This window comes from Orcinus orca, chromosome 5 (assembly GCF_937001465.1).
Source record: "Orcinus orca chromosome 5, mOrcOrc1.1, whole genome shotgun sequence".
NCBI classification, from domain to species: domain Eukaryota; kingdom Metazoa; phylum Chordata; class Mammalia; order Artiodactyla; family Delphinidae; genus Orcinus; species Orcinus orca.
In genome coordinates, this window is record NC_064563.1 from 123,097,070 (window position 1) to 123,122,554 (window position 25,485).

Genomic DNA, 25,485 nt, shown 5'->3' on the forward strand with positions numbered 1-25,485 from the left:
GTGTATTAGTTCATGATCCTGTCTAGGGTCACTCCTGGAGCTGCAGGCAGCTGGTGTGGACTGGGCTGGTGTTTTAGGGTGGCTGCAGGTTGGGTACTTACAGCTGTTGGTCTGACACCTCAGTTCTATGTGGAGCAGCAACGCCTCTTGAAGCCTAGCCTTGGGACTGGCTCAGCAGTACTCAGGCTACTTTCTATTGGCCAAAACAAGGGCACCTCTGATTTAGGGGAGGGCCTGCAGAGAGTCTGTGTCCAAATTTAATTTGCTGTTTGATGAGTGCACTTAAATGTGATAAAAGCCTAGGATGGTGCCTGAATATAAATGGTCTTGAATGTAACCTGACTTTTCTTTCCTTCTCAATCTATTGGCTACAACCTTACTAACATTTCATTACAACTGATAGTCCGTGTGTATTAAGCCTCTTCTACGAGCTAATGGAAAGCTTCATGTGATGGATAATAATATAATTCTTCATTTTGGTTTGTTCTGTTAGAATGCGTCATTTGAAAACCAGCAACAAAAGCATCATTATGGAGAATTAGGACTTGGATTTACTTTTAATTTTGCTCCGTGTTTATTTTTATGGTGTGAGCAGGGGTATGGGAAGTGGGGGAGAGAGGAAAGCCCCATGTATCATAATCTTTGTGCTTGGGGCCTCTTCCAGGTCATCATCCAGCCCGGAAAGTCAGGCCCACGTTGTAGAGCTGCTGAACGGAAACCAGTGTATTCATTTGAAACTTCAGATCTGCATACGTTACACATTTGACTTTACCTATAAGAAAATGTTAGGTTATCACAAGAAAAACATACAGTGACAGACTAGTGTGGTTCAAACTTTTATAGTATAAATAGTAAAAAAAAAAAAAAAAAAAAAAGTTTTGTGTGATAGTTCATTTACAGACTAAATTTGCATTTTATATTAAGTTGTTGGTTGCTCAAACTGTAATCTTTATTGCAAGACATAAGTAGTGAACAGATCTATGTGTGAATTAAACTTGGTATTTTTTCCCTTATTGGTAAGAAATAGCATCATTTTGCTCGTAGTTAATTTCCATCTATTTTGCATGTAAAAGATACTGATTTTGTTACAGTAAGTCATTAGCCACAAGGAGGAGACTTTTTTTTCAATTCTTACGGGGTTACAGTGGGTTTTAGCCATCTCTCACAAACTCAGTTGGAAGAAACTATGTTGGAATTTTTGTTTGGGGCTCAGGACATCTATTTTTGCTTTTATAGAGTTTTCAAATATTGCCATCCAGCATTAGTGTGATCTAAGTGGAAGTTTCATAGAATACAAATTTGAGAATAGGTTATGGAATTTTATGATGTCTTTTAAAAAATGATATAATAAATATGTCTGACTTTTTCAGAAGGGAAATAAGAAGGGACAAACAGTAAGAAATGTCTTAAAGATAATATTGAGGTCAATTATTTGGTGCATTTAAAAGTATATAAATTGACAGTTTTCTTCTCTTTTTGAATTGTCATCAAAATTTATTACTTAGAAATATTTTTAAGCATTCGATAAAAGTTAAAGAATCAAATTTAATAAAAATTTGGAATTACAGAAGCCTTGGCAGGAAACGTGTCAAAATTCATCAGCATGTGCCCCAGTGATGGGAGTTCCAAGTGTGTCCCTGGCACCGTGGAAGCGTGAATTAATATGGCCTTGAATTAGTATGACGTAATTGCCCTTTCAGAGACTCTAGCCAGGTTCAGTTTTAAACATCTGCTTGGATAATAGAAATCCTTTACTAGGTTCTTATGATTCATATGAGAATGCTGGTATTCCATATAATGTTGGGAACTTCCCAGTGTTCTGAAAGGAAATTGCATTGAATAAGATGGATATTAATATTTGTCATTCTATTTCTACAGAAGCACAGACTTAAAAACTGGGGACCGCTGAGTTGGAATTTCATTACTGTGGTCCCAAATAAAATCCTGTTTCTCCCACATCCTGTGCTCCCTCTGAAGAACTGAGGTGTGCTGAGTGTGCTGCCAGCCTGAGAGCAGATGCTCAGTCGATATACATGTTTCATATTCTAGATTTCGCCAGAAGTTTGAGTATCACTACTCCTGAACAGATGATTGAAAAGGCCAAAGGGGAAACTGCCTATTTGCCATGCAAATTTACCCTCAGTCCAGAAGACCAGGGACCTCTGGACATCGAGTGGCTGCTATCACCAGCTGATAATCAGAAGGTGGATCAAGTGGTATGTGTTGCTTACTCGGCAGATGCCGGGGAACTGGTCTTCGGTGTCTGTCACTGTGCTGATAACGTGTGGGGGGACCTGGGGAGCTATGAAGAAAGTCATAGCTTATGGTGTAGGTGAGGAAGGCACATGCTGTGGAAATTGAGGACACTTATGTAATGGAGTGAAGTGGATAATAAGTGACCTCCGATTTCAAGAGGAAGAAAAGGTCACCAGACTTCTTAGAGAAGGCTGCAAGGAAGGAGAGGAACTTGGGAACGTCCTGAAAATCTGGACTTGGAAGTATATGTGAGCCAGGGAGCAGGGGAGGCGTATATGGAGTGGGTATGACAGTGCAGCAGGAATGTGCATAACGTGTTAGGGGATGCCTGGTAAACTAGGCTTTGTGAAAGGTTAGGTAGAATTGAATTTTTACATTTCACACAAGGATTCCATTACCAGTGTAAGGGTCAAGTCTAACAGTGTAATGAACGTACGTATTATTACAGTCTGCTTTCCATATTTTTGCAAGTTAAATATCCTATACATTGAATTCCTTAAAAATCAAAACAGCAGTTGGCCCTTCATATCTGTGGGTTCCCCATCTGTGGATTCAACCACTCATGGATTGAAAATATTCGGGAAAAAAAAAATCCAGAAACTTCCAGAAAGCAAAACTTGAATTTCCCACATGCCAGCAACAATTTACATAGCATTTACATTGTATTAGGTATTGTTGGTAATCTAGAGATGAGTTAAAGTATATGGGAGGGTGCATATACTTTAAATCATCTCGTAAGTACGCGATCTTGTATGAGGGGCCTGAGCATCTGCGGATTTTGGCATGTGAGGAGGGGAGGGGGAAGGAGGTCCTGGACCACCCCCATCCCCACCCCCACCGGGGGTACGGAGGAATGTCTGTATTATTATTTTTTTATTTTAAATTTTTTTATAATTAAGATCTAGTTTCTTTTTTTTAATTTATTCATTTTAATTTATTTTTGGCTGCATTGGGTCTTTGTTGCTGCATGCGGGCTTTCTCTAGTTGCAGCGAGCGGGGGCTACTCTTCGTTGTGGCGTGCGGGCTTCTCATTGTGGTGGCTTCTCTTGTTGTGGAGCACGGGCTCCAGGCACGCGGGCTTCAGTAGTGGTGGTTCGCGGGCTCTAGAGCTCAGGCTTAGCAGTTGTGGTGCGCGGGCTTAGTTGCTCCGCGGCATGTGGGATCTTCCCGGACCAGGGCTCGAACCCGTGTCCCCTGCATTGGCAGGCGGATTCTTAACCACTGTGCCACCAGGGAAGCCCCGGGATGACTGTATTATTATAGAATTTTTTCTAATTACAAATTAATAAGAGTCTAATGTAGAAAACTTGAAAAGCCAAAAGTAGCACAAAGGAGAAAAATTGCCCAATAACCTTGTTATTAAACCAGGTTCCTTTGCCTGACTTGCAGCAAGACAAATGCTGAAAGACAAGAGCTGAGATGCCAAAGTTTGCAGCTGAGAAAGAGTTACTCGCAAGGCAGCCAAGTGAGGAGACAGAACAAATCTCAGATCTGCCTCCCTGAAGGCAAGGGGCTTGACATATTTATGAGATAAAGAAGCAGGGTGGTCTTAGGCATGGGGAAAGGTGTTTGGAGTTAGGAAAAGGTGAGGTCATCAGTGTTCTGTGCAGATATAGCTTAGTTACATGCTTTTTCTTGAGATTCATGTTCAGAAATGGGGACACTTAGCATGATTGAAGGTGGAGTTTTCAGCCCTCTGACGTCAAAAGGCCATTCAATGGACACCTGCCCAGACTCAGTTTTAGGGTCGGTGGTCCCAACCAACCTTAGCCGGCTTGAACTGGACAGAAGCCAACTCCCAGTTCCTGGAAAACAACTTAAGCCCCCCCATCACTGTGTGACCCATACATCAGCATTGTCTATAAAGGTGGTTAAGGAGTTAAAAAATAATTAAGGTGAGCTGGGTCAGAGAAGGTAGGGTACAAGTGGAGGGGTTTTGAACAAGCCGTGCTTTTATGTGCTGTTCTCTAAGACAAGCTCAAGAATTCCTGTTAGTCACCAGTTTCTGTTAACCCTTTGGGGCACGATTTCAACCTCATCTCCAAATACACATATCACGCTTTGCCTTTTTTTTTTTTTTTTTTTTTTGGTACGTGGGCCTCTCACTGTTGTGGCCTTTCCCATTGCAGAGCACAGGCTCCGGACGCGCAGGCTCAGCGGCCATGGCTCACGGGCCCAGCCGCTCCATGGCATGTGGGATCCTCCCGGACCGGGGCACGAACCAGTGTCCCCTGCATTGGCAGGCGGACTCTCAACCACTGCGCCACCAGGGAAGCCCACGCTTTGCCTTTTAATGGTACCAGAATATTCCACTAATTTAGAGTGCCTCATATTAGCTTTGCCTGATATGTTTAATTTAAAAAAAATCAGTGTTAATAAATTATATTAAACCAGGGAGAGAAAAAGAAGTTCGAGTATTTGGAGGAATATTATATATAATATATTTGGAAGGGAAATTTTTACTTATGGTCCATATTAAAGAAGGGGTTATCCAGCCGTTTAATGGCTGAATCAGTGCAGTTAGGTAGTTAACTATTTTTGGCAAATACAAGCAGTCTGTCCATGATGTATTTGTGAAGAAAAAAATTAAGGTGCTTTCCCAAGTTGTAAATGTCTAGGGCCACCCCCTCCAAGGATATATCTCTGCCCTGATTCTGGTACTAGAACTTCCTTCTCTCCCCCTAAGCAAAATAAGTTGAGCCTGACCATCCTGTATACTCAGCCCAGATACCCTGTCCCCTTTCATCTTGCTCTTCATCCCCTCTCTCTCATTTTTTTTTTTTTTTTTTTTTGCGGTATGCGGGCCTCTCACTGTTGCGGCCTCTCCCGTTGCGGAGCACAGGCTCCGGATGCGCAGGCTCAGCGGCCGTGGCTCACGGGCCCAGCCGCTCCGCGGCATGTGGGATCTTCCCGCACCAGGGCACAAACCCGTGTCCCCTGCATTGGCAGGCAGACTCTCAACCACTGCGCCACCAGGGGAGCCCCATCCCCTCTCCGCTTTCCATGGCAGTGCCAGCACCCTGAGTGCAAGCTTCTACCTGAGGTCCTACACACCCCAGACTCCCTCGCCAGTGCAGTGCCCATCCCCCTTTAGAGTCCAGGACTCTGGTTCCGTGGTTAAGATGCATGAATGAAGAGCACAGGTCATAAATGCTTCTGGCTTAAGACTCACGGGTGAAGCTCTGTGACCAGGTACGTCTCGAGACCAAGAAGTCCAGCGTGCCCTATAGCCTTGCATTTCTATTCATGTAAGGAGACAAGGACTTCTGTGCTGAGTGGGAGGCCCAACCTTACTGCCTGCAGGACTTGTGAGACACGTGTGAAACTAGGAACTGGGTTGAAGTGTCCATTTCTGGGCAATTCTGGCAAATTTGGCAAAGCCTAGCCTCTAACCTAAAACACAGTAAAGGAAGACCAAAAGAAAGAAGGGCCTAGGGAGAGATTGATGCAGAAGAGGATGCTTACATAGAATTTCAGCTACATTATAATGCTCGCCAAATCCTTATTTTAATATTTTTAAGCTAGCAGGCAGTGCGTGGGGGACTGGGCTGGAGGAATTTCCATCATTCCCTGTGTGATCTCTTTAGTCAGCAAACAGTTACCATGTACTGTGCACTTACTGTGTGCTGGGCAGCGTTTTATATACTTTAATTATATATACTTATTTTTAAGCCTTAAAACAGCATCCCGGAATGAGGATCATTTCCTGTGAGGAGGAGGGAAGTGAGGCCCAGGGATTTGAAGGAACATGCCCGGGGTCACGGCGCTGGCAACAGACACAGCTGGGGGTCTGAACCCCAGTCTCTCTGACCCTGCCCTGCCCGCCACCCCCCAGCCCGCATTTGATTATCCTCTGCACTAATGTGTACTGCCTCCTCTGTTTCCTCATGTGTAAAATAGGACCAAGTACACCTGCCTCGGGGTTGTGGTAAGAATTCTCTGAAATACAATATGCATTAGCATTTCGTAAGCCTGTAAGTCATAAAGAAATGTTTATAAAGTCAGTCAGTATACAGTGGCAGGCCAAATGGATCTGGTTTGCATCTCAGCTGTGTGACTTTGGGAGAGAAGGTCTGTGACTGCCCCTGCTTTCCTCAGGTTAAAGGTTAAATTTGGATAGTGTCTCCATCGCTGCTGGGTTGTAAAGAGGAATCAAAATTGCCTGGTAAAGGTTACTTCCCGGTTTCTTAACTACTGTTTATAAGACTGTTTTCATGGGAAAACATTGAGTTAGTTTACAAAAATGACTGACAGTTGGAGACACATTTTATTTGTCAGGCCCTCCTTGAAAGACTACTGAAGCGTGTGTGTAGCAAAATGAGGGACTGAACTTTGTGGCTCAGGAGAGTCCACAGTTTAATATAGAGGAAGAGACACTGTCTCATTCGAGGAGTTCTCAGTGTTGCTGTTCTCAATTGGGTGTGGGGAGAAGATGGAACAAACAAAGTGATGGCTTGTTTTACAGAGTAAGTCAGCTGTGGACCATTAGACTGCTTAGCAAACCGGTATTGAGTGTGTCTGCAGTGCAGACACTTTATACAAGCAAAAGATCTTTAGTGAATTGGGGGTGGGGTCATCATGGTAGGGGAGGTGATAATAGAAGAACCCAAGTCTGTGTCCTGGAGAAATTCCTACAGATGGCACTGATTCTGATCTTATTGTTCATAATAAACATCTCAGATAAAAAATTATTTGCAGGATGTAGACTGTAGTTGTCTTTTCTGATTATTATTTGACTTTGGTACCACTGCTCTTTGGCTCTTGGGTCTCAGATGGCCAGAATGAAGGATTTTATTAGCGAATGAAAAATTATAAAGTGTGTTCAATTAATTTTAGTGATAGTTAGAGATGACTATTATCAGTTATCTTCCAAGTCAAGTTTAGCAGAACTTATTTTCCCTCTAAATCTAGCCTTTAGTTATTTCCATCAAAGCCTATAACAGTGGTTCAGAAAACTTAGTGGAATTAGGAAAGGTCTTTGCTCTTAGTCACAGATTAATTGGAAGGTCCTGTTAACCTGGCTGGGCACACACATCTTAACAGGTTTATTTTATTATTTTATCTATTAGAGTCTGGAACCTTCGAGTGCCTCCAACTTAGTCTATTAAGACAAAAAATGTCTTTTTTTGTTTTTAAGTTCCACGGGTAAATTATCATAAGCCCCTTTTGGGCAGTAGTGGTGGTTTGTACCTGATTTTATACAGTTGATTGGCATACTGCATCCTCTGAGGCAGCTGAAAATAGTGTATCAGAATTCACAAATCCATGCTCTTGTGGAGTCGCACCGAATGGCTCTCTGATAGAGGGCTACATTACTTCATCATGTGGCGGTCTTGGTTTCCCCACTTACAATGACAGTGTGTGACCATACTTAGGGATCGTATTGTGGTTTCTCTCTGTTTTCTTAACCTGTGATTTGAATACTTGTAGATTCCTCATGATACCGTGTTCTTATTCTTTTTTTGGATCCTACAGTACCATGGTGTATCCAGAGCTCCTTTAATGAGACAGAGAGTTTGCTTGCTTGTTTGTTTTTTCCTTGTCTTATCTTGGCTTTCTTTTAGATTATTTTATATTCTGGAGACAAAATTTATGACGACTACTATCAAGATCTCAAGGGACGAGTACATTTTACAAGTACTGATCTCAAATCTGGTGATGCATCAATAAATGTAACAAATTTACAGTTGTCAGATATTGGCACATACCAGTGCAAAGTGAAAAAAGCTCCCGGTGTTGGAAATAAGAAGATTCAGCTGACAGTTCTTGGTAAGTTATTTGTAATAATGTTACTTAGTAACAGGGTGAGTGGTCACAGTACTATAGTAGCAGCATTTATGTGAGACAAAGCTTAGGTTTTTAGAGTAATAATTTTAAATACTTGACATAATTCTAATGTCCTCTAATAGCATAAAACATAAAGCTACCTTTTTGTTTTTCCTTTGGGTAGGAAAAATAAGCGACCAACTTCTTTGTGAAGTTCATGAAAGCATTTGAAAGTAAACGAAGGAGTTCTGTGATATGGGAGAAGAACGCTAAAGCAGGAGTTAGGGGATCCAGGCTTTTCCCATTGTTCTCAGCTTTGCCCTGAGAATTAAATAGAACCTCTTCATTTCCTGGGCCTCAGCCTATATTTTCGAAACATAAAAATAATTATCATTAAATCTCTTTGCAGTCTTATTCAGCTCACAATTGTGACGTGTGCCTTAAGCTTTTTCGAACTGCATTTCCCAAAGAATAAATGAGGTTTCTATGATGAATAATTGGAGTATTTAGAACAGAGGAGATGGAACATGGTAGCTGGAATATTGAATTGGTGTAAGGCCTTTAGACCTTAGATAGTCCTTTAACCTCCATGAGCATCACTGTTTTTCATCCTTAAAGTGAGGAGATTAGACAGGTGGCCACTAAGATGCAGCTCTCCAGGATAGTTTAGAAGGAGATATATATAAACTGCTTTATAAACAGTCAAGGCCCACAGAGTTTGTTATCCTCCTCTAGATTCTGTGGTCATGCACAAGCACTCTTTACCGCTGCAAACTGAGAAACTCTGAAAGGTACCATTCATAAATATACTTCTAAAATCTTATCGTGGTAGGCTTTACCCAAAAGTACAATGGCTGCCATGTAGAAAATCTCAACTGTCTATCACTATTCAGTGACAGTAAATTCCCCTGCGACCTAAGGTGCCAGGTTTGGGGGACACTTGGGCACCCACTTTATGTAGGAAATGCTGGTTGCTGGAATCACCTGCCATACTCCTGGAAATAACTAATCTGGACAGTTCCCCCGCCGGCCCCCCGCCCCCACCTCAACTTCTACCTTTCGTTCCTTTTGTTTTAGAAACTGAGCAGAGAGCTTAAGTCTGTTGGGTTCCAGACTCATCCTGAGTAGCATACTTTTCTAAAGAATGAATATCAGAGCAGGTAGAGATTAGGAATAAGAATGCGGATTTCTTTGCACCCCAATGGCAACTCCAGGGGTTGTCTTGGTTGGTAAGGCAGTCTTCTGGCGACATCACTGAAGGGGGCACACAAGGGGGTCCTGGTAAAGGGCACTCCATGCTAAATGGAGCTCATTCAGAATATGTCTGTGATATGAAAGCAAGTGAACCTGAACAAGGAACCAGAAAAAGGAATATGGTAACATTGGAAATTCTAGCCTTTTGTGTCTACATTCAGTGAACATGGAGTTGCCTTTCTTTTTTATAAATATGAAAGCAGGTAAAGTTTAATAATTTGTCTGAACTCTTAGCCCAGGCATACCTGGAATTATAACCCTGAGTATATCTTCTTTAAGCACTGCTCTCCAGGAAGCATTGAGTTAGGATATATATGAAAATTTAACTAGTTCATGCTGTACCAAGCAGACTATACATATTTATCAGAATTATTTATTGTGAAATCCCTGTCTGAGGGGGACAGGTACACTGGGAGGAATGCGATTGGCACATGTTCCCGGAAGAGGTGTGGACGGGCACTGTGTGTGTGAGTGTGTGTGTGTGAGTGTGTGTGAGAGGGAAAGAGAGAGATCCCTTAGGAACAGGCTCTGGCCGGGCACGCTGAGGCAGCAGCCATGGCTGTTGGGCAGGAGGGATGGCCTTTTACATTAAACCTCACACCCCTCACATCTTATTCCTCAGCCTAGATCTGTGGGAAGCATTGAGACAGTAACTCCTTTTGTTAGCTCCGTGGGGCATCACCGTGGCCAAGCAAACCCTGAAGTCAAATCAGGGAGGGAGAGAGGGATTAAAATGTGGGGTAGGGGAGGATGGGGGCGGTGGTTGCTGAAGGGAAGTGGGGATGACTAATCCTCTGACCTGGCGAGGCTGTCTCAGAGCCAGAGGAGAATTTCTTTATCTCTTCCATGTTTCCAGGTGAGTCATGACCACTGTGACAGAAAACATTAGAAGTTTCTCTTGAAAGTGAGAGCTGGACAGAAGCCTAATTTGCTCACTTTTTTCTGAAAATTCTGCTTAGACAATCTGGAGGAAAGATTAAATAAAGTCCCCTCTAGGGACCAGACTGAATGGCAGTCCAGTGGAGCTCTTGCTTGGTTCACTGTCAGAGGCTCTGCCTGATACTTTGATTCGTTTGTGGGAAACCTGAAGACGCCACCATGGTGTTCACGGAGTAATGAAAGCTCGTTCGGTGAGCCGTGGGTGCCGTGTGGACCGTTAGCTGCCTCGGTGTGAGGGGTGGTACGTTGCTATCCCTCGCTCCATTGCTGAGGCCCACCCTGCTCTTTCAGATACACCAGACGTATATGTGGATGCAACTCAGGAAAGAAACTGGACGGGGTGATGATAACAAAGGGAATTGACAGAGGGTTAATATGGTGACCACACATTACCAGCACCTTCCCTGAGAACTCTGAAAAAGCCTATTATTGAGACCTTTCGGTATAAATAGACTGGGTTGTTTTGCAGAGGAGAGCACGCACAGGTTAACTTTCCTTCGTGTGTGTATATGGTGCGCTCAGACTGCACCCACATCACAAGAACACGTGGCAACAGCATGTGTGGGGACTCAATCAACACTGGGATTTTTTTTTCAACTTTTTATTCTGAAATAATTTTAGTTTTATAGAAAAGTTGCAAAAATACCAGAAAGTTCCTGAGAGTATACCCATAACCTAATTTTTCCTAATGTTAACATTTTATAAAAGCATAGTACAACTACCGAAAGCAAGAGATTAATGTTGGGACAATAATATTAACTAAACTACAGGCCTAATTTGAATTCCACAGCTTCCTGTTAATGCGTTTTTGTGCTGGGGTCAAATCTAAGATCCCTGCTGCATTGACATCTGTAGTCTCCAGTTAATGTCAGGGGGCACATGATGTCCTGTCTATTGTTAACCATGATCACTTGGTTTCAGTTTTATCTGATAGGTTTCTCTGCTATAAAATTACTACTTTAAAAAAAAATTACTACTTTTCCCTCTGGGATTAAAAAATAATCGCATGTTGGTGGGAATGTAAATTGATACAACCACTATGGAGAACAGTATGGAGGTTCCTTAGAAAACTAAAAATAGAACCACCATACGACCCAGCAATCCCACTACTGGGCATATATATACCCTGAGAAAACCATAATTCAAAAAGAGTCATGTACCACAGGGTTCATTGCAGCACTATTTACAATAGCCAGGACATGGAAGCAACCTAAGTGTCCATCAACAGATGAATGGATAAAGAAAATGTGGCACATATATACAGTGGAATATTACTTGGCCATAAAAAGAAACGAAATTGAGTTATTTGTATGAGGTGGATGGACCTAGGGACTGTCATACAGAGTGAAGTAACTCATAAAGAGAAAAACATACCGTATGCTAACACATATATATGGAATCTAAAAAAAAAGAGAAATGGTTCTGATGAACCTAGGGATAGGACAGGAATAAAGACGCATAGAGAATGGACTTGAGGACACGGGGAGGGGGAAGGGTGAGCTGGGACGAAGTGAGAGAGTAACATGGACATATATACACTACCGAATGTAAAATAGATAGCTAGTGGGAAGCAGCTGCATAGCACAGGGAGATCAGCTCGGTGCTTTGTGACCACCTAGAGCTGTGAGATAGGGAGGGTGGGAGGGAGACGCAAGAGGGAAGAGATATGGGATATATGTATACATATAGCTGATTCACTTTGTTCTACCACAGAAACTAACACAACATTGTAAAGCAATTATACTCCAGTAAAGATGTTTTTTAAAAAAAAAAAATCCCAGTGGGGGAACCACTTTGAGACTATGCAAATATCTTGTTTCTCCTCAAACTTTTGACCATTGATTTTTACCATCTATGCACGGATTTTGCCAGGAGTCAAGGTATTTTGAACTAAGCAAAAATATTCCTATATGGATGACATGATGATCAAAGCATATTCTGTCCCAAATAGAGATTTAGAGTGTTTCCTATAGACTAAGGCAGTGAGCCACTAGCATGGAGGGATGATGATACAATACATAGATGGAGCACAGCATTGCTAAATCGGTGGGACGCTGACCGAATACGAGTTGACGGCCATGTACCCTTAACTGAGAATGACTTTTTATTAGCTCTGCTAATGATCATGGTGGCACATGTTCTGAGGACAATAGCTAGATATCCTGGAGCCCCAGACCAAAGAAACCTTAGTGGGTGAGACTTTATTTTTGTTCCTTTTGTGGTTTCATCTTTCTTTCAATTCAGCTAAGTGCCGTGGATTAGCAGTTTGTCTTCCTGGCTTTGTAATGCTGGGGCTGGCATGTAAAAGACTTGCACTTTCTCCACCCAGTGGAAAGCAGGCAGCCGGTCCTAAGCACCGCTCAGAACCAGTGCTGGTAAAAATCTCGTTCTGCTGTGCATAGAGTGTGTTGAAATCTCAAACTCAGTGGGACGTGATTTCCTGAGCAGCCACTTTAAACAACTGCCTGTTATTGGATATGTCTGGGGAGGGGACATTTTTCAGTAGAAAAGAAGAAGGGTTAGGGTTAGAACGCTGTAGTACCAATAGAAGTTTGATGTCCAAAGCATTGCTTCAGTATCTCACCTACTGCTAGTTTGTGTAATAAAGGATTTATTGGTAGGTTGAAGAAATGGAGAACAAGGCTCATTTTGTTGAAGACTCAGAGGATGAGATAATGCGCAAAACTGATTCAAAAGTCCAGTTGATGTAATGTCCAGGGCAACTGATCAGTCTGCAAAAGAAAGAGATTTGCTTAGGAAAGTCAACAACGCAGTTAAATGCATCTGTTGATCCTTACTAAAAAGTATAAGTAGTAACAAAGGGGAGAAATCCAATTAAATTTAAGAATTACCAGGAAATGTGTGAAGTGAGATCATGATTGACAAACCTTAGGTAAAGATGCCCCACTGCGTTTGACAGACCGTGTCAGCCAGATTTGGAAAACAGTTTGACACTTTCTTATAGAGATAAACATTTACTTACCTGGTATGAAAAAGGAAAACATATACCACTATTTACAAGCAGTGTTGTTCAAACTGTTCACGTAGTGCCAAACTGTAAAACCCATTCACATTTATTCTTAGTAATGAAAGAATAAAAGCCCACTCAGGACTTGAAAGAATGAAAATCAGAAAAACAGAAGAAAAGCAGTCCTGCCATTTATCAGGTTGGGAAGAGAGATGCAAATAGAGCCAGGTACAGGGTTTATGGGGAATGTTGCTCTCCAAGGTCGTGGGATGCTGGGAAACTATAGCCTACTGCTGTCTCCTCATTGCTGCCCCCAGACCCGCTTTGCGCTACTCATCCTTTACTGGGGGTACTCAGGTTGCTAAATGACCCTCGTCTCCAGTTTAATCCCTGCTTCTCCTAATCCTGCCTCAGAAATGGCATCAGATTCAGAACTGATCTCTGCCTCTAGAAGACTCTTCTCAGAACCTTCAGAATCCCTCTCTCCCTTGTCCCAGCTCCTCATAGCACCTCCTCGCCAGTCAGTCTGATTTCCACAGACTTCACACCTGCTCCTGGCCAGTTTAGCTAATTAGGCTTTAACAGTAGCCCCAAGACAGGAAACAGTGTGCATCAATACCTGAATGAACAAGCAATGGGATACAACTCGGTAGTAAGAAAGAACAGACCACTGATATATATATATATATACAACAACATAGATCAATTGGATCAGTCATAAAAAAGCCTTACGATGAATAAAAGAAGCAAAAGCGCATACTGTATTTTTCCATTTATAGGACTCACGAAGCAGCAGAACTAATCTATAGCAATAGAAATCTGATCAGCGGCTGTCTGGGACCCGTTTGTGCAGTGAGATCAACTGTAGTCAGCTTGAGGGAAATTGCTTGGGAGAGGATTGGAGTGGTGCTTAGTGTTGAAAGTGATCAGCTCGCATGATTAAAATGTGTTCATTTTATTGTATGTGTATTATGCCTTAATGCAGTTCAGCAAGAGAGTCTGAACTGCCAGGGTGTTAACCTAGTGTTCAGGTGGGTTTCACATAATGGAGTTAGACCTGGAATATAACCTCAGATCTGCCTTTTTATAACACTGCTCTCTGGGTGGTTTTGGATCGCTGTAAATGTGGAAAATAATTGGTCCTTCCTGTACTAAGTGAATTGTCCCTCCTATCAGCATAATTTATCGTCAACCCCCAATTGTTGGGTTAACGGCACACAGAGAGGGTTGTGACAATGCATATACTCCCAGAGGGCTACACGTCACGCTCCAAGTAGAAGAATAGGTTGGGAATGGGGGGTGGGGGGAAGAAGCTTCCTTGGGTCTGAAGTAGCCCAGCCCGCATCATCCTTGCTTTTTTCATATGTGCCCCATGGGATGGAGGGGCGCAGAGCCGCACCTGAGATGCTGCCTGGCCTTGTGCTTGATGCTGCTGCTTGCCTGAGCTCATTCTTGCCTGTTTTGTGCTGGATCAAGCTGAGTAAACTGGCGTTGGCAACCTATTGTAGTCTTTCAGTCTTGTCCACTCTGAACCCAGGACCCCCTGCTATTGAGTTAGTGGTTGTGTGACATGCTGTGTGTTTAAGTAATCATTAGAAACACACATTCCGTTCTCTTGTATAAAGTTATAACTTATTTTCTTTTCTCAGTTAAGCCTTCAGGTACAAGATGTTACATTGATGGATCAGAAGAAATTGGAAGTGACTTTAAACTAAAATGTGAACCGAAAGAAGGTTCACTCCCATTACGATATGAATGGCAAAAATTGTCCAACTCACAGAAACTGCCAACCTCATGGTTACCAGGTACTGCTGATTATGCACTTTGAATCGTGTGCCATTGATTTAGACTTAAGTCTAGCAGGGTTTGTGCATGTAAGTGTATATTTTTTAATCCCCAGATACCTTCCCTTTTCTAGACAGAGCAATCAGGATTCTGTGGGAATTAGTCAGTGTTTTATAATGACAACTTGGTGTCATGTAGTATAAGTGAAGAGATATTTTTATAATGATCACCATTTAGGATATTATAATTGGTTTCTTTGTTGTATATTTTTTTTTTTTTTTTTTTGCGGTAGGCGGGCCTCTCACTGTTGTGGCCTCTCCCGTTGCGGAGCACAGGCTCCGGACGCGCAGGCTCAGCGGCCATGGCTCACGGGCGCAGCCGCTCCGCGGCATGTCTTCGGACCGGGGCACAAACCCGTGTCCCCTGCATCGGCAGGCGGACTCTCAACCACTGTGCCACCAGGGAAGCCCCTGTTGTATATTTTTTAATTGATGGTAATATTGATGGAAACTGTTCATTATCATAAATTAGTGGTTAAGTTATAGCAAGAGTTGGATCTTGAGTGTTTTGCCTGGGTTCATGTTGAAGATACGGTTATTTAACCATCATGTCTGTTAAAACAACAAAACAACAGCTGTGACTAACCAACAAGATTCAAATTGGTTAAATCTGATTATTCATCTGTATGTTATAATTAACCTGTTATTCAAACTGGTTACCATGCTCCACCCTCCTCCCTCCCACCCCACCCCGCTTTTAAGCAGGATCTCTCTCCACCTCTGTTTTTCAAACTAAGAGGCTGAACAATACGACCCCCTCTCACTTTCTTTCATGTTTCTTCTGTCTGGGGGGATGACATACATTTTGTAAATCTTACTGCTGCACCTAAGAGCCTTTGTGGCACAGAATGTTTTTTATAGTCAACGTGGCTCTGCTTCAGCAGAGACTCTCTGTGCCTGGCTGAAGGGGTCATGATTACCTTGGCTTTGACATAAATGAACTAGAGGCACAGTCGTTTGCATCCCGGAGACATGCACGTGTCTTGCCAAGTTTGTTCTGTATGTAGCTTCAGTTTGTCTCACTTTTACCTGGATTGTCAACCAAGTAGAGTTTGCTTTTACTAAAAACTCAGCAATATGTTACTATAAGAATGGGTTTTGCTCCCTTACCCCCTTTCTTCTCATAGAAATGACTTCACCTGTTATATCTGTAAAAAATGCCACTACCGAATACTCTGGGACATACAGTTGTACAGTCAAAAACAGAGTGGGCTCTGATCAATGCCTGCTACGCCTGGATGTTGTTCCTCGTAAGTTATCTTCTTTCTGCTCTGATAGTGTTATCTTTATACAGCCTCCTTTGGTTCCATCAGTGAGTGTGGGTATTAAGGGCAAGGGGATGCTAACTTTGAGCAAAGCACCCTGTGGCTTGGTTGCTAGCTTTTCTAAGTCATGGAAAGAAAAAAAGTACTACATTTTATTAATAAAACCTTCTTTATTATTGTAGTGACATTAAAGAGGCAAGAGTTGTCAAATTGACTCTTGTACCATATTTAGCCAATGTCAGTGACGACAAGCTTTTTAGAACATTCTTATATGCCAACCAAGATAGCTGTGAATATTAAAATCCCCTAGAGTGGTTTCATTCTTTTATCCTTGAAATAGCTTACACAGTTCAGAAGAAAGTTCTTTTAGTGGATTTTCCCCTAGACCAGGAAAAAAGCTAACTAATTTGTATATGCGATGAAATCAATGTCATTGTGTATCCTTACCTTCAAAATGACTAGATGGAAGTTTTTTTGTTTGTTTGTTTTGCTTTTTTTAATATTAATTATTTTCTTATTAACATTTTATTCTAGCTTCAAATAGAGCTGGGACAATTGCAGGAGCTGTTATAGGAACTTTGCTTGCACTAGTCCTCATTGGTCTTATCATCTTTTGCTGTCATAAAAAGCGCAGAGAAGAAAAATACGAAAAGGAAGTTCATCATGATATCAGGTAATTAAGTGACACAGGAGTTGACTGATGTATACTCTATTATGTCACTAAAGCATTAATTCTCTTAACCATCTGAAGCATTTGCCCCTATGAGAATTGGATGAAAGCTATAGCTCTTCCCCTCAACATATTTGAAAGCTTTTACTTATTTCAAGTGTGTGGAGCCAACCAACCTACACTGTGCCCTCCTCCTCGTTTTGGGCTCTACATTAAGAACCATTGCAAAATGCTTTTCTCAAGACTGTCTACCTTCTCCCAATAAAGTACAGGCATGAAACAGCAAAGGAAACCATAAACAAGATGAAAAGACAACCCTCAGTATGGTAGAAAATATTTGCAAATGAAGCAACTAACAAAAGATTAATCTCCAAAATATACAAACAGCTCATGCAGCTCAATATCAAAAAAACAAACAGCCCAATCCAGAAATAGGCGGAAGACCTAAATAGACATTTCTCCAAAGACATACAGATGGCCAAGAAACACATGAAAAGATGCTCAACATTACAAATCATTAGAGAAATGCAAATCAAAACCACAATGAGGTATCACCTCACACTGGTCAGAATGGCCATCATCAAAAAAAACCTATAAACAATAAATGCTGGAGAGGGTGTGGAGAAAAGGGAACCCTCTTGCACTGCTGGTGGGAATGTAAATTGATATAGCCACTATGGAGAACAGTATGGAGAGTCCTTAAAAAACTAAAAATAGAACTATCATATGACCCAGCAATCCCACTACTGGGGATATACCCTGAGAAAACCATAATTCAAAAGGAGTCATGTACCAAACCATAATTCAAAAGGAGTCATGTACCAAAATATTAATTGCAGCTCTCTTTACAATAGCCAGGACATGGAAGCAACCTAAGTGTCCATCAACAGATGGATGGATAAAGAAGATGTGGCACATGTATACAACGGAATATTACTCAGCCATAAAAAGAAACGAAATTGAGTTATTTGTAGTGAGGTGGATGGACCTAGAGTCTGTCATACAGAGTGAAGTAAGTCAGAAAGAGAAAAACAAATACTGTATGCTAGCACATATATGTGGAACAACAACAACAAAAGGTTCTGATGAACCTAGGGGCAGGACAGGAATAAAGACGCAGATGTAGAGAATGGACTTGAGGACACGGAGGGGGAAGGGTAAGCTGAGAGGAAGTGAGAGAGTAGCATGGGCATATATACACTACCAAATACAAGATAGCTAGTAGGAAACAGCTGCATGGCACAGGGAGATCAGCTGAAAGCTTTGTGACCACCTAGATGGGTGGGACAGGGAGAGTGGGAGGGAGGCTCAAGAGGAAGAGGATATGGGGATATATGTATACATATAGCTGATTCCCTTTGTTGTACAGCAGAAACTAACATAACGTTGTAAAACAATTATACTCCAATAAAGATGTGAAAGGAAAAAAAGTACAGGCATAAAGTTTTCAAAAAATGGAGCTGTTGGGCTTCCCTGGTGGCGCAGTGGTTGAGAGTCCGCCTGCCGATGCAGGGGACGCGGGTTCGTGCCCCGGTCCGGGAAGATCCCACATGCCGCGGAGCGGCTGGGCCCATGAGCCATGGCCGCTGAGCCTGCGCGTCCGGAGCCTGTGCTCCGCAACGGGAGAGGCCGCAACGGTGAGAGGCCCGCGTACCACAAAGAAAAAAAAAAAGAAAATGGAGATGTTAAGGTTTGATTTCTCTATACAGCTAATCTACAGAGCATGGGATTGTTATTTATTTATTTATTTTTTTGCAGTACGCGGGCCTCTCACCGTTGCGGCCTCTCCCGTTGCGGAGCACAGGCTCCGGACGCGCAGGCTCAGCGGCCATGGCTCATGGGCCCAGCCGCTCCGCGGCATGTGGGATCTTCCCGGACCGGGGCACGAACCCGCGTCCCCTGCATCGGCAGGCGGACTCTCAACCACTGCGCCACCAGGGAAGCCCTGGGTTTTTCTTTTTTAAAGATCTGATTGTATCAAGTGACATAGGTAGTTAATAGAACTATGGGTAATGTGATTTTCTTTTATTTTTTAAATATTCTAAACCAGTAGATCTTAACTAGAAGTACACATTGGATTATAGAACTTGTAAAAATAACATATGACCAAAGTAACACCCAGAAAATTGACATTTGGTGGGTCTGGGCACTTTTATTTTTTAAATGCACAGAAGTAACTCAGATATATATTCTATGTCAGTGCTTAGTGTGAAAATTCGTATGCCTAATTCTCAGTTTTTGCAAACTTCAGTCTGCTAAGTTTTCAGCTAAAGTCTTAGATGAGTAACTTTCATAATAAAAAGGATATTTTGTCTTGTTCTTTTTTTGGTAGAAATATCTGCAGGTGTTAGGGCTTTATTGACTATAGAGTGTTACATGACTGTAACCAGGTTATCTTGATCAGTGATACTAGAATATGAAAATATTTGAAGTTTGTTCTTTGCAAGACAGCATTATAGAATAGCACATTTTTGTAAAAAACACATTTCATTGTGAAGATAGAAACTGTAAATGACAAATTTGGCACAGATACACAGTTATGACATTATGCCTTATTGTGCTTGTTTTTTGTGTGTCACACACGATTTTATGTACTTAATGCTTAAATAGAGGCTCTTCCCTACCCATGATTCATAGCTTACATATTGTAGGTTTTTAGAAATTTGTTCTTTGAACGTGTATTGGGATCTTTATTTCTAGGGAAGACGTGCCTCCTCCAAAGAGCCGTACGTCCACTGCCAGAAGCTACCTCGGCAGCAATCATTCATCCCTGGGATCCATGTCCCCTTCCAACATGGAAGGGTATTCCAAGACTCAGTATAACCAAGTGCCAAGCGAAGACTTCGAGCGCGATCCTCAGAGTGCGACGCTCCCAACTGCTAAGGTAGCTGCCCCTAATCTCAGTAGGATGGGAGCGGTGCCCGTGATGATTCCAGCACAGAGCAAGGACGGGTCCATAGTATAGAGCCTCTGTACCCTTCATCTGTGCTCTCCTCTTGAGATGTGAACACCTGTTTTAATTTTTGCTACCAGCCTCAAAAAAAACATATATATATATATATATAAAGTTAACCAAAAACTGTAAGAATAATACTTCAAAAAGTTTTGTTCGGTTATATTGAAATAGTAAAGGCATTAAAGTTCTAAGGACAAATTCACCATCTAAATAATATTTCCTTTAAGAGCTTGACTTTATAGGTTTCTGACTATCAATACTTAAGTCAGCTGTGGCACTTTGAATATGAAATCATAGGTGAAGAAATAAATTGGTGAACTTACATGCATACCAAGTTGATACTTGAATCATCTGAAAGTGGTACTTTATAATTTCTGTTATTTTTATATTGCTTTTTTCAATTAATTTATGACCCCCACCCCCTGCCAAAATTGGTAAAGAAAGATTCATGGCAAAAATACTCACGTAGATTTATGTTTGTTTTTGTTTCTTTGAAAAGTCTAAATGTGTTTGACGAGTCTCTAATAACTAGAAAACACTACTAGAAGTCACTAGTTCTGAGTAATTCATAAACCTTGTATATGAAATGACTTAAGTATTTAATTGCTAGATTGCTGTGGGCAGCAGGGACGTAGTAAGCTCTTTTGTATGCTAAAATAAAGGAGCATTTATCTGATTCATTTAGAAAATTTGCTGTCAGCTACATATAGCGATGACACTAGTGGTGCAGTTGTGAGGATGAATTTTGTTGATTAATGTTCCAATGCCCTGAGGCCTGTGGTGGTCTTCAGAACAGTGACCTGCTATCAAGGAAGTGTAGTATTTTGCAATTCCCAAGTAAATGCTCGTCCTCAACTTTAGGTGATATTTTTCTAAAAAGAAAAAATTATAACTCATTTATTATTTGACAATTACAGATTGTAATTCCGTAATTATTGGTTCTAAATTTTAATTTTTTTTTCCTGGTTCAGTGTTTTGTTTTTGTGATGGTGTTGTACATTATATGTTCTAGAAATGTAATCTTAAATTACCCTCTTGAATGCAGTTCCTGGAGGATACTTTCTTCATAGACTTAGAATACACTTTAAACTAGTAAGTGTCCTCTATCAATTCTGTTTCAGACTTGGGAGGATGTACAGTTGCTATTGTATGGCCAGCATGTCTTGTGTAGTTGCAGAAAATCAAGCTGAGCTTTGAAAAGTTTGTCTTAGTTTTGTGGAAGTGACTTAATCTTAAAAAAAAAGAAAAAAAAAGAAAAAAAAAAGAGAGAAATGAAAAGGAATAAAAGGAATACTCCTACCTGCCAAATGTGTTAAGTACTGTTTTAGTAGATGAAAGTGAATTTATTGTACTTTCCTTAAGATTGTGAGGGAGTGTGGATTGAGTAGAATGAGCCAGCAGTTTCTTTATAGTAATACGGTCTGCAGTAACTTACTTCACTAGCTCTGATACCTTTTCCCTAGATTTTAGTAGGGAGTTGGTTTCTTTTCATCTCTTTGGGTGCTGTGGTGGTAAATGCTACATTATAAATTAATGTTGGCATGAATTTATTCTTAGGCAGAGTATTGTATACACTTTTTAATGGTAAATTGAAGCTGAATGTGTAATGGATTCGTGTATAGTTTTACATATTTGGAAGCATTTTAAAAATAGGTTTTTAACATTACATAATATTGCTTTTACTCTTGTGTTAACGTTTTCATCTGTGCCTTTTGGGTAATTTAGTTTTTATTATGAATTTCTGGTGCCTATGAGCTAGCTATCGCCTGAAAGGTGCTTAGAGGTGAAGGTACTGTTCCTAAAAATGCATCACTGTGATACCTTTCTATCCTCATACTTTCAGTCTTGCCTCTTTTCTGATCTTTCTGGATGCAAGTTAACTGATTGTGTGACTCATAAAGTTTTTAAAATTTCAACATCCCCTACACTCTTTTGACTGTGTTTCTGATTTTATAATAACTGTTTTTGAATACCAGGCCTCTGGTCTGTTTCATATGAATAAAATTTATGATATTATAAAAATAAACAGCAGAGCACAGACATTACTAATAAAAATTTTGGTCCTTTCTAGTCCCAGTTTTCATATAATGAAAATTATGCTATCAATCTAAGTAGAAATTACTACAAAAGGTGGACATATGTAAGGCTTTCCTTTCCTTAGACTTCATAGTTAGTCTAGGATTTGGTTATAAGTAAATCGGAATCTCTTCCAGAAATGCTTCCTTCCAGGTCAGGGTCATTACCCGCTACAGCCTGAGAAACAAGCTTGGAAAAAAAACTACTGTTGTGACCTGAAGAGACCTACTGGATGTGGTTGAGTTTAGAGGACAGAACTCAGTTTTAGGCTTATGTCTCCAGCTACTCATTGTAAATTTCAGTGAATCCAAAAGTCAAATAGCACTGATAACTTCCTAAATAATTCTCAGTGGTAGTTTCTGGTGAACTAGAGATCAAGTATTTGTTCTAGAATTACTATTGGTAATCATCAAGCAAGTCAACAAAAAATCGTTATTCAAGCATTTCCACTAGTAGCCAAACATCAGTCAAGGACGGCACTGAACCTTCAAAGCAAAACTCTTCCATTCTACTTTATACCTAAGAGACTTGACACCATCTTTCTGAGTTATGCAGGATAACTTCAAAAGAAATATCATAGAGGACGTAATTCTGTGCTTTGCATATGTAGATTACAGGTTTCTTTTTCTTATGGCAACCTTACTAATACTTCCCTGTTAGAAGGCCAAAAACAAAAACCTTATTGATAAACGGGCCAAATTACTTTTTTAAATTTGGGCTATCTGCCGGGAAGTTGTTACAATGGAAACACAGACTGTGTCTTAGGGGGAGGTTAATTCAAGAAACACAATTAGATTATTGGTATGAATTAATACCTGGTTTTTATTGAAAAGATAATTTTTAGGATTGAGTTCTGGAAATTTGGAGCAAGTGAAGGGGCAAATAAACATTTTGATTAAATATGAAAAGAACTCACTGCATGAAGTTGGATGTCAAATTCTGTAATGTTTGGCTTCTTAACTATTCTCTGTCTTTCTGTGTGCGTGCAGCATGTAAATCTGAAGTTATATGAACGTTTAAAGTTTTTTTTTCTAATCTTGTTCCATCTCCACAGTGTTTAGGGCTTTCAGATGCCTTATTCCAGTGTGAACAGAAAAAGTCCTTATTTTTTTGTGGTTACTGCTTTGATGTGTCATGTAAGGAGTAGTTTGTAGAAAATGTTGGCATACTTTTAACTTTTTAGTGGCTTGTGACATTATATATTATATATATGTATATATATCTTTATAATATTCCTGTGTTTAGTAGTATAAATGTTCTGGGCAAGTTTTCATATTTCAAATGCCTTTGGATATTCTTGCAATACAGGCAACGTGTTCTGTAGTTAGATTTTTTTTACTCATTTGACACTAAAATGGTCTATAACTGAGCACAAATTCTACCTAATAGAAGCAGGAAAGAATAATAAATAAACTGATGAATTGTGGTTCTGTTTATCTTATGGATGGTAACACCAGCGAATATTGGCTACATCTGGCTTCTCACTGTTCATTAAAATCCAGTTTTATAAAATACCCTATTTTGTAATTTCAGAGTGTGGTGTGAATATCGGTTGGATTTGGTTTTGGCACTGAACACTAAAAGCTCCAAAGAACTCTGTTTTCTACTAACTTAATGACACAAGTGTTAAGAGAACCACAATTCACTGATTTTCATCCCTAACTGTGGATTTCTGTGACAAATACACTTATACTACTGAGAAGTAATATTTTGACACTTCATATATGCAAGTAGAGAATTGATAGTGTCAGTTTCAAAAATGATTTTTTGTATTTCAAGTTTCTGGCTTAAATATCCAATGGTGCAGATTTTGACATTTGTAAGAACAAAATTTGGTTTTAAAAAAAGCCAAAAACTTGCTCTGGTTTTGTGACCTTGTGTACCTTTAAAAAAAATAAAATCAAGAAAGTAGTTTTCTGCCTCATGGTGTGGCTTCATAAGCTTCATTATACTCTTCCTCCCTGCTTTTCTGAGCCAGGGTTTCCTTCTCCCCTCTCCTTTGCATCTTTTATTAAACAAAGTAAAGATCAGAACAATAACATCAATGAAAACATATCAAACATATTTATAGAAATTTCTCCAGTCCTGTGCATCTATATGACAGTAAATAACATAATGTATCTGGGGTTGAAACCTCCAAAGTTATCGTGTCACAATTTACAGCATAAATTCAAGAGTTTTTCAGATGAATTAAAAATGTGCGTACTTATATGTATTAAATACACACATCTAGTTATACTTTAAAGCTATTTTCATTGACTCTAAGTGTTGATTTCAGAAAAAAAAACAGGATGGGGTTAGCAGTGCTTTTGTAAGAAGGTATTTTGAGAAATATTTTGTTTACACTACAGTTTCTCAACCTTGGCACTTTTAACATTTTGGGATGGATGATTCTTGGTTGTGGGAGACATCCTGTGCATTGCAGGATGTTTAGTAGCATCGCTGGCCTTTACCTACTAGGTGCCAGTAGCTCTTGCCCTCCTTCCTCCAGATGTGACAACCAAAAATGTCTCCAGTGTTTCCAAATAGCCACTGGGGTGGGGGGCAAAACTGCCCCTAGTTGAGAACCAGTGGTTTATACTAATGTGAAGTTTTCTACTCGGAGGTTAAAAGAAGAGCATAGGCTTTGGAGTCAGACATATCTGAATACCACTTATTACTAGATGCTTTACTTAGCTTCGATTTCCTGGTGCTTGAAATGGGGATAAAAATACCTACATCACAGGGGATGTTGGAGGATTTTAAAGAGATAGAATTGATATAATGAAAATTCTTTGCATTTGTCCCTGTTTGCTGGGATGCTGATAGTGGTACACAGATTTTCAAAGAATCAAGATTACAATAAAATATGCTAACAAACTACTAAGTATAATTTAATGCCTTTAATTTAGATCATATTTTAATCATGAAGTTCTAAAGGCCAGATCATATTTCTGGTTAATTAAGTACCAAATGACAAAACTGTTGAAATTGAGTCAAAATTGAATATAAAACAATCTGTTGTTAAATATTGATTAAAAAATGGTTTTAAGTCTATGTCATAAACAAATGTAGTTTCTAAATGCAGTAAAGGCAGCTGAAAAGATCAGGAAGCCAGTGCTAGGAATTCAGCTCAATATTTCTTGCTGATATTTCTGCAGTATAAATCAAATGGGATTTGTTGTTTTGTTACTTAAATGATGTTTCTAAATTTTATAACTATTTATAGGAGAAAAAATTGTCCTAAGGTAACTGCAGAAAAAGAATTTCTGAAGTTAATGAAGAACTGAGAAATAAATTTCAGTCTAGTTAATCAAGGGCTTGATCAGTATGCTTCTCGTTTCACTGCTGAGCTAGGAAATTCTAACTCTAATGGAGAATGAGAGAGGTGGGAGGAGATACAGGAAATTACAGAGGGAAAAACCTGATGTCAGCCCTCAACAAAGTGCTAGAAGCAGTCGTGATCTTGTCTTTCCCCAAGTCATTCATTGTCCACAGTCCCAGTGGATTAG

The 25,485-nt window shown here is 40.4% G+C and overlaps 1 protein-coding gene across 3 annotated transcripts in view; it reads left to right on the forward strand.

Annotated features, from left to right (window-relative positions):
- CXADR (CXADR Ig-like cell adhesion molecule) overlaps nucleotides 1-25,485 on the forward strand; it is a 74,039-nt gene that overhangs the window by 29,647 nt on the left and 18,907 nt on the right. Inside the window, exons 2-8 of one of the 3 annotated variants that reach the window (XM_033417978.2) lie at nucleotides 2,050-2,216; nucleotides 7,821-8,025; nucleotides 14,833-14,988; nucleotides 16,155-16,277; nucleotides 16,827-16,965; nucleotides 19,663-19,846; nucleotides 23,528-23,905. In XM_033417978.2, the coding sequence (XP_033273869.1) occupies nucleotides 2,050-2,216; nucleotides 7,821-8,025; nucleotides 14,833-14,988; nucleotides 16,155-16,277; nucleotides 16,827-16,965; nucleotides 19,663-19,846; nucleotides 23,528-23,539 (986 nt within the window). In that variant the 3' untranslated portion in view covers nucleotides 23,540-23,905. Of the gene's footprint in view, nucleotides 1-2,049; nucleotides 2,217-7,820; nucleotides 8,026-14,832; nucleotides 14,989-16,154; nucleotides 16,278-16,826; nucleotides 16,966-19,662; nucleotides 23,906-25,485 lie in introns of those variants that run through there. The other 2 variants (XM_012539287.3, XM_004264461.3) reach the window with 2 other exon arrangements.